A 19,063-nucleotide genomic window follows, 5' to 3' on the forward strand; every position below is an offset into this window, starting at 1 on the left:
GATTTTTTTTTTAACGTAAAGGAGCAAACAACGTTTCGACCTTCTTCAGTCATCGTCAGGTTCACAAAGAAAGAAAGAGGTAACTGACCGGAAGCTGACCGCATGTTTGAAAGGGGTTGTGTAACTGAGTGTAGGAATGTTGAGGGCGGGCTTAGATGTTTGATTATATTTATTAATATAAGTATAAAGGTGTTCCTTTGTATTAGTTTATTTTGGGCTTGAGTTGTTGTATAAGTAAAGCTTCTTTAATTTTGCGTTTCTTTATGTTTGTTTCTTTATTTAGTATTTGGATGTTTTCTATGGTTATGTTGTGTTTATTTGACTTGCAGTGTTCGAAAACGTGTGAAGGTGACTTTTTATGTTCTTTAAATCTAGTTTCCATTTTTCTACTTGTTTCTCCAATATAGAAGTCGTGGTAGTTATCACATTGTATTTTATAAATAATGTTGGTGTGGTGTTTGTCAGTGTAGTTTTTACATAGTATAGACCTCAGTTTTTGAATAAATTTGGTATTAACCGGAATGTCATATTTTGTTACTAGTTTTTGTCAAATGTTGGTTATTTTTCTGCTTATGTAGGCAATATAAGGTATGCAGCAGTATATGGTTTTGTGATTTTTTGATTCGTGAGAAATATTTACTTTTGTTGGTTAATTTTGCTTTCTGCCTAGGTGTGTGCGTATAATGTTTTCTACGGTTTGTGGAGGAAACTTATTGATGTTGACAAAGTATTGTTTTATTTTGTCTAATTCATTGTTAATTTTATCTAGTGAGCATAGTTTTATGGCTGTGTTTATTTGGTTTCTTAGTATGTTGAGTTTTTGTTTTGTTTCATGTGTTGAGTCCCAAGGAATGTATAGTCCAGTATGGGTGAATTTTCGGTGGATTTCTGTTTTAAATTGTCTATCGGTTCTTGTAATTTTGAGGTTAAGAAATGATATTTGTTTGCTTTCTTCTTGTTCACATGTGAAGTTGATGTTGGGATGTATAGCGTTAATGTGATTGAAAAAAATAAATATGTGTTCTGTAGATTTGAATCCCGCAACCGTGTCATCTACATATCTGTACCAGTATAGTGGTGGATGTAATGCTGTGTTAATTGCTTGTGTTTAAACTTGTGCCATAAAAATGTTGGCTAGAACTGGTGATACTGGGTTGCCCATGCTTAGGCCATTTGTTTGTATATAGTTTTGGTTGTTGAACATGAAGTTTGTCTTTATCGTGGTGAATTCTATGAGGGTTGCTAACTGGTTACTGGGAATGTCTATAGATGGGTTAGGACCTCGGGTATAGAGTTCTAAGGTTATCTTGCAGGCTTCAGTGGTTGGAACTTCTGTAAAGAGGGATATAACATCGAAAGTGGCCATTAAGGCTTTATGATTAAGTTGATTAAGATTAGACTTGAAATTAAAAGAGTCTTTGATGAATGAGCTGGCTGATGTTACATATTTGGAGAATGCCCATGCTATGTATTTACCTAGATTGTAATTAAACGATTCATATGTGGACATTATTGGTCGTAATGGTTTATGAGGTTTGGGGATGCCGTATATTTGTGGTATGTGTGAGTCAGTTTTACGTAGGTAGGAATAAAGTGTTTGTGAAATTGTGTTGGCTTTTTTCATTTTTAGTAGTATTTTGTTTAGTTGCGTTTCGCGTGTCTTTGTTAGATTTGTGTGTATTGGTTTAAATTTGTTTGTGTCTGATAGGATGTTCTTCATTTTTTGGATGTATTCATTCGTGTTCATTATGACTATAGCGTTTCCTTTATCTGCTTTTAGAAATTTTATGTTTTTGTCTTGTTTTAGGTTTTTAATTGAATTAATGTCTCTTTTTGTAAGATTATTTTTTAACTTTTTTTTGGTGAAATTATGTTGATGGTTTTGTGAGAAAATTCTTTGAAAAACTCGTTTAAGGTGCTGTTTTTAGGTGTTTCTGGAAAATATAAATTTTACCTGGGAAGTTTGGCTGTTGGATGTCAATAAAATTGTCTAAGTTGTAGCGACGAATAGTTGATCGTCACATTATAATGGCCATACGGCTGAAAGGGCGAGCATGTTTGGCGCAATGGGGATGCGAACCCACGACCCTCAGATTACGAGTCGCACGCTATGCCGGGCGCCTCTGGTCATGAATAAACAAATTCAAACATCTCTGTTTGATCCCTTTCCATATTACATATGGTTTTGCCCACACAATTTTCCTGTGTAATATCAAATGTACACATGCTACAGATGTTCAGGTTTTCTTATTCTACTGGCTGACAGAGAAAGTGTTTTCAATGTACCATTTATTTTGTGAATCAGCAAAAGCTGGAAGTTTAGAATCAAGTGTTGGATAAAAGTAGTGTTATTGTTTATTTCTAAAACCACAAAACATGCACCTGAGAAAGTAAGATTATGGGGTAAATTTACGTACAGTGAATGACGTATAAGGTGTTTTCAAAGCTACAAACATATATCACTTGTTTTAGTACTTACTGTTCATCCGTGTATAACTAAGCTGCACAAGGCCCAACAGAAACTTTAGAAAAAGTTTTTAAACAAAAGAGTTCGTAGAATTCAACACCTGACTAAAACATGTGATCAGAGATGGACCAATTTGAAAACAACAACTTAAACACAATAAATAACCAAATCACAACCATTCGAAACATAATCTCAGTGTGTGATCTAGACACACTAGAGAAGATCCTGAAGCTCAATTATGACATCAAGGAACCTGAAAATGAGGTAACGTTTCACTATCTTCATTTGTACTTGAACCTTGTTAGTTATGTGGGTTAGTGGTCAAAGGGTCAAGAGTTTTTACATAATAAGTGAATGTAAAACAGTTGATGTAAGAACTCCCTCATCAGGTTTCACAAATATTATACAATAAGACCTCGGTTAAAGATTATTTCATAAATTTATGTTTTACTTATTGCTTCTTTTCATGAAAATGTGATAAGTTTCGCATTCCAGATTTTCTTCTTTTCCATTATGTTATTTACGTAAGTATTCTGATAGTATTAATAGTTTATCGAGGTAAGAACCCTCAAAAATAAATATTATATATCTATAAAGCAAAGAAAATACAAAGGTTTTTAAAATGTTATCTCTAGTCCTTACATAACGATTATTATGTTGAATTTCCACATCATCCTGCTGAAAATCCCAGTTACTATTCCTCATTGCTGATAATAATTAGTTGTTAACATACAACCAATCATTGTAATCAATCATTATTATTATCCTTCAATATGATAACAACCAACTGTTGTCATTACCAATCCATGCAATAACAATCAATAGTTACTTTAGCCCCATTAATTTACATGTCAAAACAAACAACCGTTACTATTTCCCATCATTGTTGTAATAATGACTCGTTACTATTACCCATTTCTGTAATAAGAATTTATCATTAGTATTTTTTATATTTGCAGTTACTTACAACTTTAAGAATTATTTCAGAGTCTTTACTTGAAAAACTGACATAACCTGTCCATATGGACGAACTATTTACTACACATGAGGTTATATCACTAACTTATCAACTCTTTCCAGTTCTACCTTTCTCGCAAAAGACGATTTCGCCATACGCCAAAGTGCACTGTTTATTGTTATTGCTGCACTAGACGTAAACAACCCTATATTGGCAAAACTCTTAACAGATTAAGTGACAGATTCCGTGAACATCTCCGACCTGTACACAACCTGTACTCTCGATCACCCAATTCTCCAAACACTTCGTCCCCTCGAATCTACGTTCTTTTTGCCAAATATTTCTGAACTTAATATTTGAAAGAGAGAGAAATACTTCATTTTTTAATATTTTCTAAAGAGAACAAAGGGAGTCATTTGATGGTTAAAAATTCGTCAATTTACTCGTGTCCACCGGCGATGCAGAATTACTACAAACGAATGTTAAGGTCAAGTTTCAGAGATGGATGAAAGAGCCAGTCTTTTGGAAGAAACGACGAAAGTTTTGGTCAAAGAGTAAGTCCTAAGTTGGACAGTAAAATACGGCTTAATAACGTTGTAAGGAAGATTATGTGACCTAACAGCTCAATATAAAAACTTAATAACTAAAACACCAACCTTTCAGTGAGTATACAAGAATGTATTTCAACAAAATAAATGTTGTTTTTATTATATAAAACATCAATGTTTCATTTCAATTACCATGAGTGTGCTATAAGAGTAACTGTCAAATCTCAGCACTTCATTAGACAAGAGTAGTCTAAGAGTTGAGAGTGGATGTTGTTGTCTATCTGTGTAATCGTTCTAGTTTATCACTTCAAAGTTAACGACGACTATACAGAAATATAACTATTGCGGCTTTCTCATAAGTTCTATAACAAATAAACACAGTTTTACAGCTGCGTACTGGTTGAAAGCAAAGTGTTTTCTTGTTACACATCAAAGTAGTCGTATTTCAGTTTTTGAATTACGTTATATTTGTGGACAAGATACACAACGCCATTGTTTATAATGTCAATATTTTGTAGGCTGAACCTGAAAGACAACGACATGCCTGCCCTCGCTGCTGTTGATCTGGAGAAAAGTAAACTACAAGATATCATCAGTGATATCAAGACAAAGCAGAGTATCATATGCAACCCTTCACAGAAATACCGAAATATTGATGGCACCTGCAACAACGACATGTATCCAGAAGTGGGATCTTCCTTCACGTGCTTACACAGAATTCTCCAGCCAAACTACGCTGACGGTAAGTATGTAAGGTATTCACCGATTTGAAATTTATTAATAATTATTACATTCTCTAGAGTTATTAACAAACATATTTTATATCGTACTTAACAAAAATGACATGTACATCTAGTTTTACTCTCATAGTGCACAAAGATAGTTATAAAATAAACACCAATATAGAAAATATTCTCTGTTTTTACTTTGTCAATACAAATGATCCTGATTTTGGATTTTTAAACAACCAACGAACACATAAGTAACATGTGAAAACAGTAAATAAGTGTTCTACTCACAGGAGTTTCTGAACCAAGAAAAGCTATTTCTGGTGAGGAACTGCCGAGTCCACGTCTGGTATCATCTACTATTCACACTGACAAGGATAACCCAGCACACTTCACCCACTTTGTGATGCAGTGGGGTCAAATAATTGATCATGATTTGACATTTGCCCCTTTCTCCAGTTTTCCTGAAGAAGAACTCATTTTAGGAGGTACGTTTGAAACGCTTTTCATCCAGTATTAATTGTTGTTCTCACATGTATAAACAGACTTACTTTTCAGGTTCTCAGCCATCAATTTGATATTAATTAAGTTCTTAACCGTTATTTCTAATAATTCTTGTCAAGTTTTTAGCTGTATCTTCATATGAGTATTTTCAAGTTCTTAGCTGTCTCTTCATATGAGTATTTTCAAGTTCTTAAAAGTCTTTTGATGTGATTCATGTCAAGTTACTAACCGTTCGTTTGATATCAGTCAGGTCAAGTCAGAGCTGATTGAGATTCACAATAATTTCTTTTTATACAAATATCAAAATTTTATAACATCAAATAAGAAGACAATTTTATGATAATCAGTTCCATAGATCTATAGTACGATGATTTGTGTATTTTTATTTTATATTTGTATAGTTTACAGTTTATTAAAACAATCAAATATACATTTTGTATAATTCTAACAAAGTAACAAAGTATATTTTTTGTAAGAATATGAATATGCGTACTTTTCCCTTAAGTTTATATTTTATAAATAGTCTAACATAAGACTAAACGGTTTGTCTTTAAACAAACAAGATGGAAGTGTACTTGTGGTCTGCTGTGATCCGAATCAACAGAACCCTTTATGCTTTCCCATCTCCATTCCTTCCAACGATCCTTTCTATTCCCAGTACGATCAAACATGTCTGAGTTTCAGAAGGTCCGTAGAATGTTTAACCACAACGCTTAGTAAGTCAAAAACTTCAAAAATAGTGTATTATTTCTAACATCATAATTCAAACCATAACTTTCACTTATATTTAATAAGAAATTCCTATATACAGAACATAAAAAAATTTATGGTCGTTCCTAAAAATAAATGAAACGCTTAATACATTTTACACTTTTCTTACCAAGATATTAAGGTCACGGTTTATATTCTTCCTGTACATAACTATCCTGAAATTAATTTTTGAAAGTACTTCATTTTTTACTATTTTCTAGAGAGAACAATATCTGTCACTGAAATGCATAAACTCTGAAAATACAATACCTAGTTATAAAATAAATAAACTAAATCATTAAAGTATTAAGAAATGATGTTTACACAGATAGCACATTGTGTAGCTGTGTGCTAGATTACAAATCATTAATCAATTAATGGATTGAACATAATTAACTTCGGTAATCGATCTGTGATCACGAGTAACCCTAAATTAGTAGAGACAACAAACAAACATTAATTTCAATACGGTTTTAGACACCGTATTAGAGTTTAATAAGAACCAAGATTTGTATTCTGATTAACGATTCTCTGATGGAACAAATTAACTCGTTCTGATCAAAAAGGTATTTTTGATTAGTTGGTGTTTAGTGAAATTTTACAGTATGGAATATTTGCGGTGTCCATCAAAGGGAATTGAACACTGAATTTTATAGCTACAAACCTTTAAGCTTATCGAAGTGAAGGTGAAAGTACTAATCTAATACTGTGATATAGATGTGCTTCAAAATAACAATGCAATACCATAAGGGTTAGAGTTACATCTACGCTAGTTATTCTATGAACAATAAATTACTACACCAAAAATACAACTGAAAATGTAACAGTTATTCCCACAACATGACTCTTTAAACATATTTAATAAAAAACGTTGACTAGAAGAATGATGTTGAACTTTGTTTTAGTGAAACTGAAAAACGACATACAATATATCACATTCTAATCATACATTTACATTCTTTTTATACAGAGACAAAAATATAATCTTTATTTCATTCAGACCTTTAATCGTTTTACTGCACGTGTTTAACAGTTTTATTAAAATTCTATCACGACCTGAGACTCTAATGGTTGTTTATCTCGCTCCAAGCATCCAACATTTATCTTTAATATGGTTTTTAATTAATATCAGAATGTTTACATTGTGATGACGATACTAAAACGAAGGTACTTTTAACTACCGCTGTCATAATTTAAAATTGAAAGTTAAAAAATTAAATTTCTAAAACGTTTTTAAAATATTAGGTTAGAATAATATAAACCAATTCATTGGGTTATGATCAACTTGTTCTGTATTTCTGGTAATATTGATCATTTCTTGTTGTCTTATTAAAATTTACCCAAACTGTAGGAACTCGGGAACAGATAAACGCCCTCACAAGATTTCTTGATTTACGGAAGTCTACAAAATACGAGTGAAGCTTTGAGAACTTTTCAGAACGGTAAGTCACTATTTTGGCTTTACATTTAAGGCTTTTGGCAAAAAAGTGTGCCATTATTTCTACGTTATATAATCAGCTTGGTTGTGCCTTAAAATATTTAGATTAAGATGGAACAAAATATATTTGACTCTGAACCTGCATGCTGAGATAAAAGAACTGTTGTTGCACGCACCTATGTTCTGTATTTGCAAAATAATGTATCTATTTTGTTATGAATAACATTTTGCTACATAAAAGCATGTTTGCCATGACTGACAATAGGCTTTTAAACTTCGGTTGTTACAAGTAGTATGTTTCCGTAACAGTTAGGGTTAATCTCACTTTTCGAGATTGCATACATTTATATTGGATAAAGTAAAATTCCCCTTTGGAAAACTCTGAAAATCCTTCTCTGATCCAGAACATCAGCGATCCAGATAATTTTTGTAGTGTCATGATAAGTCTCAATCTTCTAAATTTGATATAAATATGACTACACATTATAGAGTTATTAACCGTAAACCGCGAAAACGTTCAATCTCTACATTGTAAAAAGTGCTTAAAAGTGATCCAGATCTGGATCTACATTTGGATCTAGACCACATTTGAGGAGAGCTATACTATACTGACTTCCCATCTTGTGAAATATTTTTATGTACATCGATCTATTAGTTTGCGAGATATGCGCACGGAAATATACACATAGACAGAGGGACTCGACTCCAATACAGTCGCCCTGAGAGGTTAAAAATGATTTGTATTGTCTATCATATTTACCAATGTACAGGCACTACCGATATACTTAGGCTGGTTAAATACGATAATAGAATGGATAATCATATAGAAACTCCTTTTATTCAGCCACACAACAAAATAATACGAATAAGAATTCAGAGCAGAGTTTAGGATAATAACTTAGATCGAACTTCCTGTCCAAACTGAATCCAAAACAACTCCCTCATCTGAATGAAAGTAAATGAATATAATAATATGTCAATTACGCTATACCTACTGCCAACGAGGCCTTTCTTAGAAAACCATCAGGCTAGATGGGATACAGTCAGTGATAACGAAAGAATCTTCTCCAACCTAGAAATCCACTGCGATGAACCTACTCTTAACAAGTTTATAAAGAAGACAGTGAAGGTTACCAAGATCCAGAAACCCAACGCTCATAAGCTTCCATAAAAGTATTGTTAGAAAAATTTGAAATGACCACAACCATAATTATCAAGTACATCACCACTTCCATACAACTCGAACGGATTCTTTATGTCTTTATTGGTTTAAAGGTAGTATTGTTCACATATAATAAAAATTCGATGAAATTCTTGTCAAGATTTGAGTTCTGTGTCAACCTTTGCAGAGACTTACTTCTAGGGAAATCGAAGTATCACCCAACAGTCCAAAATATTGGTCATCAGCAATGGTAGAAGTACTTCCAAGGATATAACGTGATCTAGAATATTGCGTATAGTGTGCTTAACCACCATTATATTTAATTATGTCTGATGAAGTAATTCACATGAATAAATGTATGAGAGAAATAGTCTCCAGATAGAATTATTGCTGTGTTTTATTATCCTGAATAGTAATTATAATAATAATAACATAATGTGTCTCTAGTGAATACTGAATTGTATACAAAATTAGTGCTTTTCAGAAATTAAATAGTAACTGTACGAGTATGAAGACCTAATATTTAAAAATACTCATAGATATATTTTCTTTCTATTCTTTTTCAGGTTTATTCAAAAGTCTCACCGATCCTAACGGTAAAATGCTTTTACCACAAAGTCCCAAGCCATCAGAAGACTTATCTAGCGACACTTCCCAAAACCTGTACTGTTTTTTTGCAGGTAAAGAAGTCGTTTCGTACCTAGTAGTGGTTTTACATAATAGCAATGATAGTTTAGCATGTAGGTAAATACAAATCAACGTAATCGGTGTATATTTTCAGGAGTCTCTTGAACCACTAAATCGCTGGCGAATATAGTAATACTAAAGTATACTTCATTCATCAATGTAGTGTAGTTATTTCCCGTTTTCCTTCAGATCTATATTGAAGATTTTGATTGTGAGACGAAGTACTACAAAATACACTTTCACACTTGTAGCTGAGGACTTTAAGCTTAGAGGTTTATAACATTAAAACCGATATTCAATACCAGTTCTAGGCACAGCACTGTTTGTTGGGTTCGAATTTCGTGCAAAGGTATATAAAGACTTCTATTCGACACTAATTCATAAGTGAAAGACTCGAGCGAAAAAAGCTAGTCATCATCACCAACGGGTATCTCTTGGGCTACTTCTTTTAGCAACGTTTACTGGGATTGACCGTCATATTATAACGTCACCACGGCTGAAAAAAAGAGCACGTTCGATAGTACAAGGATTCGAGCCCTCAACTCTCAGATTGCGTGTGAAGCTCACTAAACAGAAAGAGAACTAGATACCCACGATAAATAAGTGAACTTTATATTATATATGCAAAAACGGCTCGTTTGGGTTGAGAAAATATTTTACATAGAAGGTCGAAACGTTGTTCGCTCTTCTATGTAAAATATTTTCTCAACCCAAACGAGCCGTTTTTGCATATATATTTCTCTGCAAGTGGGTTTTCTCGACATCACTGAACTTTATATAATTTAATGTACATAAAATAAATTAAAACATATGATGTTTTTGAATTTTTATAGATATTAAACCAAGAAGAATAAGAAGTCTACATCATCATGTGTTTGTTATATTCTTAATATATTAAGATGTTGATACTGTTTATATAGTGTGTATTTACAGCATACAATAGATAGTGTAACATGAAAGTTTGAATGTGTATTTTATACAGTTATACGATATTAAAATATCAATATTGTTTTTATATTCTCTAATCCAGGAGATTCGTGATCGCCCAGATTCAAATGATTACATGCAACGAGTTTCTTAGGGTTGTCTTAGGTGATTACTCTGACTGGAATCTAGAACCTCTACAATTTGGCTATACTAATTACAACCCGTACATCAACCCATCCATTTTGAACGAATTCTTTGCATCAGCATTTCGATTCGGTCATACGTTAGTTCAGAACCTGTTAACGAAATAAACTCTGCTGGAACCACTACGAGTTTTCAGCTGCGAGAAAGTTTCTTTAATACCTGGGGGTTACAGATGCAGGAAAAACCTTTCCGTTTATTTAAAGATGAGGACTAATAATATTTAGGTAAATGAGTATCGTCTGAACTTTCAAATACCTGGTAAGCCAAATAAATGCACTATGCTTCAGACCTCCACTTAAACGAAATATCACAATCACTTCATTACTAGAAACAGATTTGTCATAAAGTGTCTCTGTTATTTTTTGTTTCACCAGTACTATTGTACTATTTCTTTTAACAGTTAACTAACTGTTTTGAGCGTTTTACTTAACCCTAATGGTTATGAAGAGATACAGGTGATTGATTCACCTTGGAAAGTGTAAAGGGCGAAGAAGATCATCATAACAATTGGAAACCTATTTCAAATAACTTTTAAATCTAGTTAACTAAATGAAATAAATACCAGTTTAATTATTTTTCTAGTGTTGCGTATTGGTTTGTAAAAATGATACAGTCATTAAAATAACGGTAATTTTACGAAACCAAATCAATTTCATCGAAGTGTTTGTTATTTCTTTTCAGTAAATAAACATGTTTGTATTTTAAACAGATTAGTTGAAGGAGATCCGAAAAACTACCTTGTCTAAAATTTTGTGTGACAACAGTGACGGGATACAGGAATTACAATTCAATGTGTTTCTTCCAGCTTCTTTTAAGCAAGAAAACTAACTATATCTTTTATATATTTATCAACTATGTAAATAGGATGTTAACGGTTAAAATGATTATATTCCTTCACAATTATATTTGAAAAACTTTTTGGTGTGTCAAATTTAAAATCGAAAAACTTAATTATCTGTTCATTTCCTCTCGTCCAGGTTAGTTATCTTAGTGCCTACAGGTCATTAGTGTAATGCCTTTATAACAGTTACGTGGTCATTAGCCTAATTTCTTTATTAGACCTACATCGCCATTAGCCTAATAACTTTATTAGACCTACATGGTGATTAGCCTAATTCATTTTTACATCGATATGGTATTACATCAATTTCTTTATTACATCTGCATTGTCGTTTCCATGTTACCTCTATGTAGTCATGAGTGTAATTCTAGGTTACACAAAAATGGCCATTAGCCTAATTTTTATATTACACTTTCATGATCCTTAGCCAAATATCTATGTTACGATGGTTTTATACAATTTAATTAAAAATAAAATACGTTGACAAATTTAAACACGTAAGATTCTCTTGAAGTTAATTTAGGAAAATAAGAACTTAAACCTAATGTAGTCTCTCTCGTATCTCATTGTTATTGTATCACTTTTATTTATTTGTTTTCTAATTATCATTTCTAAGGAATCCAATTTTTAAAATATTAACAAATTTTGTACTTGTTTTAGCAATCCAGTTATCCTCTGCACAAACAGACGAGAGATAAGCGTAAACCCTTGGCTTGATACTTGTGAGTACATTTGAACTAAGTTTCAAATGTGTTATAGAAATTAAGAAATACACGAAGGTCTTAAACACCAGATGGACTTAGTGCCCTTTTAAAATTAGTCATCTTTGTCAATTCGTAACTTCAAAACTAATCCCACTCTTATACTTGATTTTGTAAATATTTGAATCGGGTAATATATAATAAATATGTATTGAACCAATTACAAAGAAACACCACTTTAATATTTTAGTTCTGTCAAGCATAAACAAGTTAAAAACAATAAATAAATTCAGTTTCTATATCCCTTTTCTTACACATAGTAGTGAAATCGACACAAAATTACCCTCGATTGAGAGATATATTAATATTGTGAAACAAAGTATGTTTATTTTGATATTCTGGTTTTTATTTATTTTTATATTTAGCATGTAGCAATTAATCAAAGAAAACCATTTCTGGATATATATGACTACCGACATCGAACTTTTGAGTATATCACAACTTTTGCACCAAAGTGATGAACTATATGCACGATATTATTTTTATATATATTTCGCCTTAGTAGCTATTAACTTTTATTTAATGGTGTTTTTCAAATAATACTTTGAATTTTGAATAAAGTATTCTTGCAGCTTTTATTATAGTGTCATTTGTTTATGTTGTAATATGAAACATCGCTTCTCAAAATCATAGTTTTGATCAATGAAAGTGGTTCAATATTTTAAAAGTAACACAAGGGTTTGACGTAATCACAGTTAATCAAGTAATTCAATTACACTATGATACACCTTCAAGTTTTGTAAACAATCTGTTGATATGACATTTTACCAAGGATTGCCAGTAACAAGGATAAATGGACAGGAGGGGTAGGGTCTAGGTTGTGGATATCAAATGATGTTATATTCTATGAGAATCTGATAGAGGACCATTCAAAGAAGAGGAGATAAAATATGGCGTCACAGAGTGATAAAACTTGATTCCTATTAGATTCATCAAATGGCTGATAGTTCCTTATAAGTCAAACATAGGTTGTTATAGTAACAAGGAATTTATTTCGTCATATTGACGCTGATGGATGATAATATATTTAGTTATAACACTGATTTGTTTCTTTGTTTATGATATACATGGGCACAGATTATAAGTCCTTTTTACTTTAGGTTGTAGCAGATTTTTCTTTTATTATGCCAGCAGGTGAAAATGTTATTCTCGATTTTTCATTGCACATTTAACGATTTATGTGATTAGTAATATATTTATTCGACCGATGCGCCCCCTCTAGCACAGTGGCATGTCTGTGGACTTATGCTTCCAGAAACCGGGTTTCCATTCCTGTGGTGGACAGAGTACAGATAGCTCTTTTTGTAGCCTTGTGCATAACAACAAATAAACAGTTTTGATCGTTTCATACTTGATCCAGTTTATGTTAAAATATAGGGATTTTGAAGTCATAATGAACTGTACTGTAAATTTCAAAAGTAATTTCTGCTACTATTTTAGAAATGCAATCATGCTCGCCCTCCCAGCCGTGGGGGCGTTATAATGTTACGGTCAATCCTGCTTTTCGTTGGTAAAAGAGTAGCCCAAGAGTTGGCGGTGGGTGGTGATGACTAGCTTCCTTCCCTCTAGTCTTACACTGCTAAATTAGGGACGGCTAGCGGAGATAGCTCTCGAGTAGCTTTGTGCGAAATTCCAAAACAAACAAACAAACAAACCCTCTAGTCTTACACTGCTAAATTAGGGACGGCTAGCGGAGATAGCCCTCGAGTAGCTTTGTGCGAAATTTCAAAACAAATTTTAGAAATATTGGATAGTCAACATTTTTTCATGTAATTTCATTTCACTATCTTTATCTCTAAAAAACAAAAAAATCGTTTTAATACGTAGAACAAAAATCATGTTTTACCGAATTTATTGCAGTTTTACTTTTAGTGTAGTGTATTTGGTGGTTCATTACTGATCACGCAGATCGAATTTTATGACGTAATCAAATAGTTACATTTTATTTAAATCGGAAAAAAATTAAAATTTTAATGGAAAGTAGAAATCATTGGTTATTCCTAGGGTTACTGTAAGAAGTATTGTTATCCAAATAAATACTGTAGTATAAAGTACACAAATAAGTAGAGATATACCAGTTGGAAACAAATGGATAGATTTTTAAACGATATATAATGGAATCTGATATCACTTTACCTATATGTGTACTTTTTATTACAACATTTATTTTATTTTGCATACTTTTTAAAGCAATTCGAGGAATAACCAGCGTTTCATATTTTCCGTTAAATTTTTATCTATTTTTAATATTTGTTTGTTCAGTTTATATGTGTCCGTAGAAAGGATGTAACATTTATATACTTTCAGTATAGCCTTATCATTGATAGCTACAACTTTTAGAAGAATTTAAACCACAACCACATATGTACAAAACATAATCCTGACCTTAGCCAACAGGTAAGTATTATAGCTGACAAAGAAGGAACTATATTTTATAAATTTGTGACTACGGTTTTAATTCTTGCTTCATCACTTTTCATAGCATGATTGCTAGTTCTTTTAAATATCATAATGTTTAATAATTTTGCGTCTCTGTCTATCGAGCTCTCCAGTGGTACTATGGTATGTCTGCGAACTTATACAGCCAGGAAACGGGTCAAGTGATAGACCACCTGTGACCACCTTTGTGCTTATTAATAAACAACTATCTATTGATATTTACCGCCATCTGTTGGGGGTCAAGTGACAGACCACCTGTGACCATCTTTGTGCTTATTAATAAACAACTATCGATTGATATTTCGGCCCGGCATGGCCAAGCGTGTTAAGGCGTGCGACTCGTAATCTGAGATTCGCGGGTTCGTATCCCCGTCGCGCCAAACATGCTCGCCCTTTCAGCCGTGGGGGCGTTATAATGTTTCGATCAATCCCACTATTCGTTGGTAAAAGAGTAGCCCAAGAGTTGGCAGTAGGTGGTGATGACTAGTTGCCTTCCCTCTAGTCTTACACTACTAAATTAGGGACGGCTAGCACAGATAGCTCTCGAGTAGCTTTGTGCGAAATTCAAAACAAAACAAACAAACCGAAATGTATAAAAAGCTTTAAATAGTTCTCTTTTACGTCAAAGCCCAAACAGATAGGTTTAGTTACCATAAAGATCTGAATACAGAATTACCACAAAATGTAATAAACAAAATACTATAAAATATATTGAAAACAATATTGATGAATATATTTTGTAACTTAATTATATTACATCTTCTCCACCTAGAAGGCTTTTGGAATGGAAAGTTTATGCACTAAAAATATTTTAATTATTCCGCGTAAAATTAAAGAAATGACATATAGATTTATCGTTTCATCACTAAATAATAAGAAACATATGTTATATTTCCTATTGATAAAGCTCATTGAAAATTTTGTCTTCATTAGTAAAAACGTTTTATGCATTAATTATGATAAAAGAAATTAATAGTATACAAATATTTAAACTTATTAACCAATCTAAAGATCTAGTAATTAATCATTTTATTAAAGCTTATTTTTTTATTCTAAACAAAATTATTTGGTAGATTTGCCTTTTGTGTATGCTATTCCTAAACTCCATAAATATCTAATTAAATTTAGATTTATTTTGAGTTCAATCAAAACAACTATTAAACAACCGGCTATTTTATTAAAAATTGCTTAATATTTTATTTGATAAACTTATAAATGTACGTAGTAATAATAAGAAACACGCGTTTTGGATAATAAAAATAATCAACCCGGTTTAAAATGTGTAAAAACAGGAACTGAACAAGTAAAAATATTCAAACATTTTCCCACTGATCTACTAATTAGTGTGTGTTTGTCTTATAGCAAAGCCACATCGTGCTATCTGCTCAGCAAACCGAGGGGAATCGAACCCTGATTTTAGCGTTGTAAATCCGGAGACATACCGCTGTACTAGCGGGGGGTCTACTAATTAGTGCTCTACTACTACAATGGGGGCTGGGATGCCAAATTCAGGATGTAAATGTATCTTACTTTCCCCCAGGGCCTGACACGTACAGGTGGTTAAGACACTCAACTCGTAATCTGAGAGTTGCGGGTTCGAATCTCTGTCACACCAAACATGTTCGCCCTCTCAGTCGTGGGAGCGTTACAATGTGACGGTAAATCCCACTATTCGATGTTAAAAGAATAGCCCAAGAGTTGGCCGTGGGTGGTGATGACTGTATGCCTTCCCTCTAGTTTTACATTGCTAAATTAGGGACAGCTAGCGCAGATAGCCCTCGTGTAACTTTGCGCGAAATTCAAAAACAAAGAAACAAACTTTCCCCAGGTAGTACTACATTATTTCGTGTTTCTCTTTTTGTTTACCTTGGAAAGCAGTCACCTCCCCACAACAGTCTGTAGGCAGTGAAAGGTGATATAGATGTGGTATATTGTTGGCTTGAACACCCACATCTTGCTCTCCTAATTTCTATTTTTTTTGTTTATTTTGTTGATATTTAACTTTAAATACTTTGTTATTATGATTATTTAATTAATGAATTTCTTGATATGAAACTGGCGAACGCAGTTTAAGACTAATAGACGGTGTACTGCGATATGTGTTCTATTCCACATTCACCTCCAGATTTCTGCAGTGTTTTTGATTTTTGTTTCGGCTTGTGTTTATTTATAATAATATAACTGAGGTCTAGAACTTTCTAGAAGTTACAAGCCGCTATGATGTAACAATACTTACTTAAGACATCGAAAAAAATTGAAAAAGTTCATGTGACGTCAAAATTAAAAGAGTTTGACAAAAAAACACAAGGCCGACCTTCACCGAGTTGCGTTACAAAATTTATCAAAATTATTGCCTTTAAAATAATTACTTTTAACACTCTTGTTTTATGAAAACTAAATAATCATTAAATACTCGATCACTAAGTAATAACTCTTATACTAAAGTCTTGTACATCCAACTCGTAATCTCAGGGTCTCGGGTTCCAATCCCGATCGCACCAAACATGCTCGCCCTTTCAGCCGTGTGGGCGTTATAATGTGACGGTCAATTTTACGTTGGTAAAAGAGTAGCCCAAGAGTTGGCGGTGGGTGGTGATGACTAGCTGCCTTCCCTCTAGTCTTGCACTGCTAAATTAGGGACGGCTAGCAAAGATAGCTCTCGAGTAGCTTTGTGCGAAATTCCAAAACAAACAAACCCCTCTAGTCTTACACTGCTAAATTAGGGACGGCTAGCGGAGATAGCCCTCGAGTAGTTTTGTGCGAAATTCAAAAACAAACAAACATGAAAATTTCTGCCAACAGAAATGATAAAAAGTGCTCCATGGATAAGCATTCATTCTGTTCGTAAATTTAACTTCCCACCTTAAAATAGCTATTAGTTACACATAGTTCTGTTAAATTTATAATATCGTATATTTCTCGACGTGAAAAACATGTACTGGCAAGTAATATACTATTTAAACAACATAATACTTCTTCTAATGGTACATCTGGGAACAACGATATTACATCACGTGAAACTAATAGATAATTTTCTTCTATATTAATATTTTTAATATTTATTAATAAATTTATACAAATTCTTAACGTGTGAGAATTTGTTTAAAAAGAACATTTTAAACAGTAAACTTAGAAACTAATTATGTTGACGATCTTCTGTTATCAACAACTGGTTGAAAAGGTATCCAAATTTTATGAACTTTCAGGAGGGCATAAAAACGAATGTGAAGTCAAGTGGAACTGTATGAAATTATATTACTTATTTGTTGTTATGGTTTGTTTCTGAATTTCACGCAAAGCTACACGAGAATTTGTTTTTTGAATTTCGCTATCTGCGCTAGCCGTTTCTAATTCAGCAATGTAAGACTAGAAGAAAGGCAGCTAGTCATCACCACCCACCGCCGACTCTTGGGCTACTCTTTTACCACCGAATAGTGCGATTGACAATAACATTATAATGCCCCCACGGCTGAAAGAGCTTGCATGTTTCATGTGACGGGGATTTGAACCCGCGATCCTCAGATGACGAGTCGAACCCACCTGGCCATGCCGAGCCAGTTATGGTACTAAAGGTTTTTACAGCCATTTTTACTTTACTCTGTACTGCATTCGTGGGGTATTTTTAGATATTAATATAAGAAACATCATTTAAAAGGTTTGTAATGTTATCCTTATAACTGTTTGTGTCTAATTTAACCGTCCTCCTTTATCTGCTTTAGAAATTACAATATCTTTATTATTTTTAATAAGTTGCAGTTGGTTCACCTTATAATTAAACAAGTTAATTTTTGGTTATCTGGTGTCACAAATAAATAGTTATGCTACTGTCATTCGAATAGCATCTTTTATAATATTATTGTTAACTCTAAGTTGTTTCAAATTGGTTTCGATTGATCTAATTAGATCTTATTTCAATTATATCCTGTTTCACCAAACCATTTAGAACATTTTTAGTTTTTCATTGTCTAAACTAATCTTATACATGGATTTTTTCTGCAATTTAAAACATTGGAATCCTCAAGTTATTATCGTATCAAATTCCTGTACAAGAAATATTAAATGAATGTATCGCTTCAATGATAATCACCCGATGAATCGTAAGCGATATATCGAATAGTAACAATAGTTGTTTGTACTGAACTTGTTGTAAGAAAATAACCAAAGTAATTAATGATGATTCTTTATATATTTTAAGGACACAAATTCAAACATCAACTATTTACATTTCTACGTCACACTCTTAAGTTACATTCAAAATTTATTTTCCAATAAATAACGTAAAAGAAAATATCACACATTTTAAGTGACGACCCAAATATTAAAGCATTGTTCTCTTTAGACCCGACAAAAGATATAATTTACAAAAAGTACATGTATACATTAAGTAAGGTACAGTTATTTAAGATAATATAAATTACTTAATACCATGCTCCAAGTGTTTTCTACAACTAAGGCCCGGGATGGCCAGGTGGTTAAGCACTCAACTCGTAATATGAGGGTGGCGGGTTTGAATCCCCTTCACACCAAATATTTTCGCCTTTTCAGCAGTAGAGTCTTTATAATGTAACAGTCAAACCCGCTATTCATTGGTAAAATAATGGCCCAAGAGTTGGCAGTGGGAGGTGATGACTAGTTGCCTTCCCTATAGT

General features: G+C 32.8%; 1 protein-coding gene across 1 annotated transcript; it reads left to right on the top strand.

Moving 5' to 3' along the window:
* Positions 1-3,863: 3,863 nt before the first annotated feature.
* Positions 3,864-7,389, top strand: LOC143237705 (salivary peroxidase/catechol oxidase-like). Its single transcript, XM_076477230.1, has 4 exons — positions 3,864-3,979; positions 4,492-4,715; positions 4,995-5,189; positions 7,307-7,389. The coding sequence occupies exons 1-4, from the start codon at positions 3,927-3,929 to the stop codon at positions 7,372-7,374; spliced, it is 540 nt and encodes a 179-aa protein (XP_076333345.1). The 5' UTR covers positions 3,864-3,926; the 3' UTR covers positions 7,375-7,389.
* Positions 7,390-19,063: the final 11,674 nt, after the last annotated feature.

Source organism: Tachypleus tridentatus, chromosome 13 (genome assembly GCF_004210375.1).
Source record: "Tachypleus tridentatus isolate NWPU-2018 chromosome 13, ASM421037v1, whole genome shotgun sequence".
NCBI classification, from domain to species: Eukaryota; Metazoa; Arthropoda; class Merostomata; order Xiphosura; family Limulidae; genus Tachypleus; species Tachypleus tridentatus.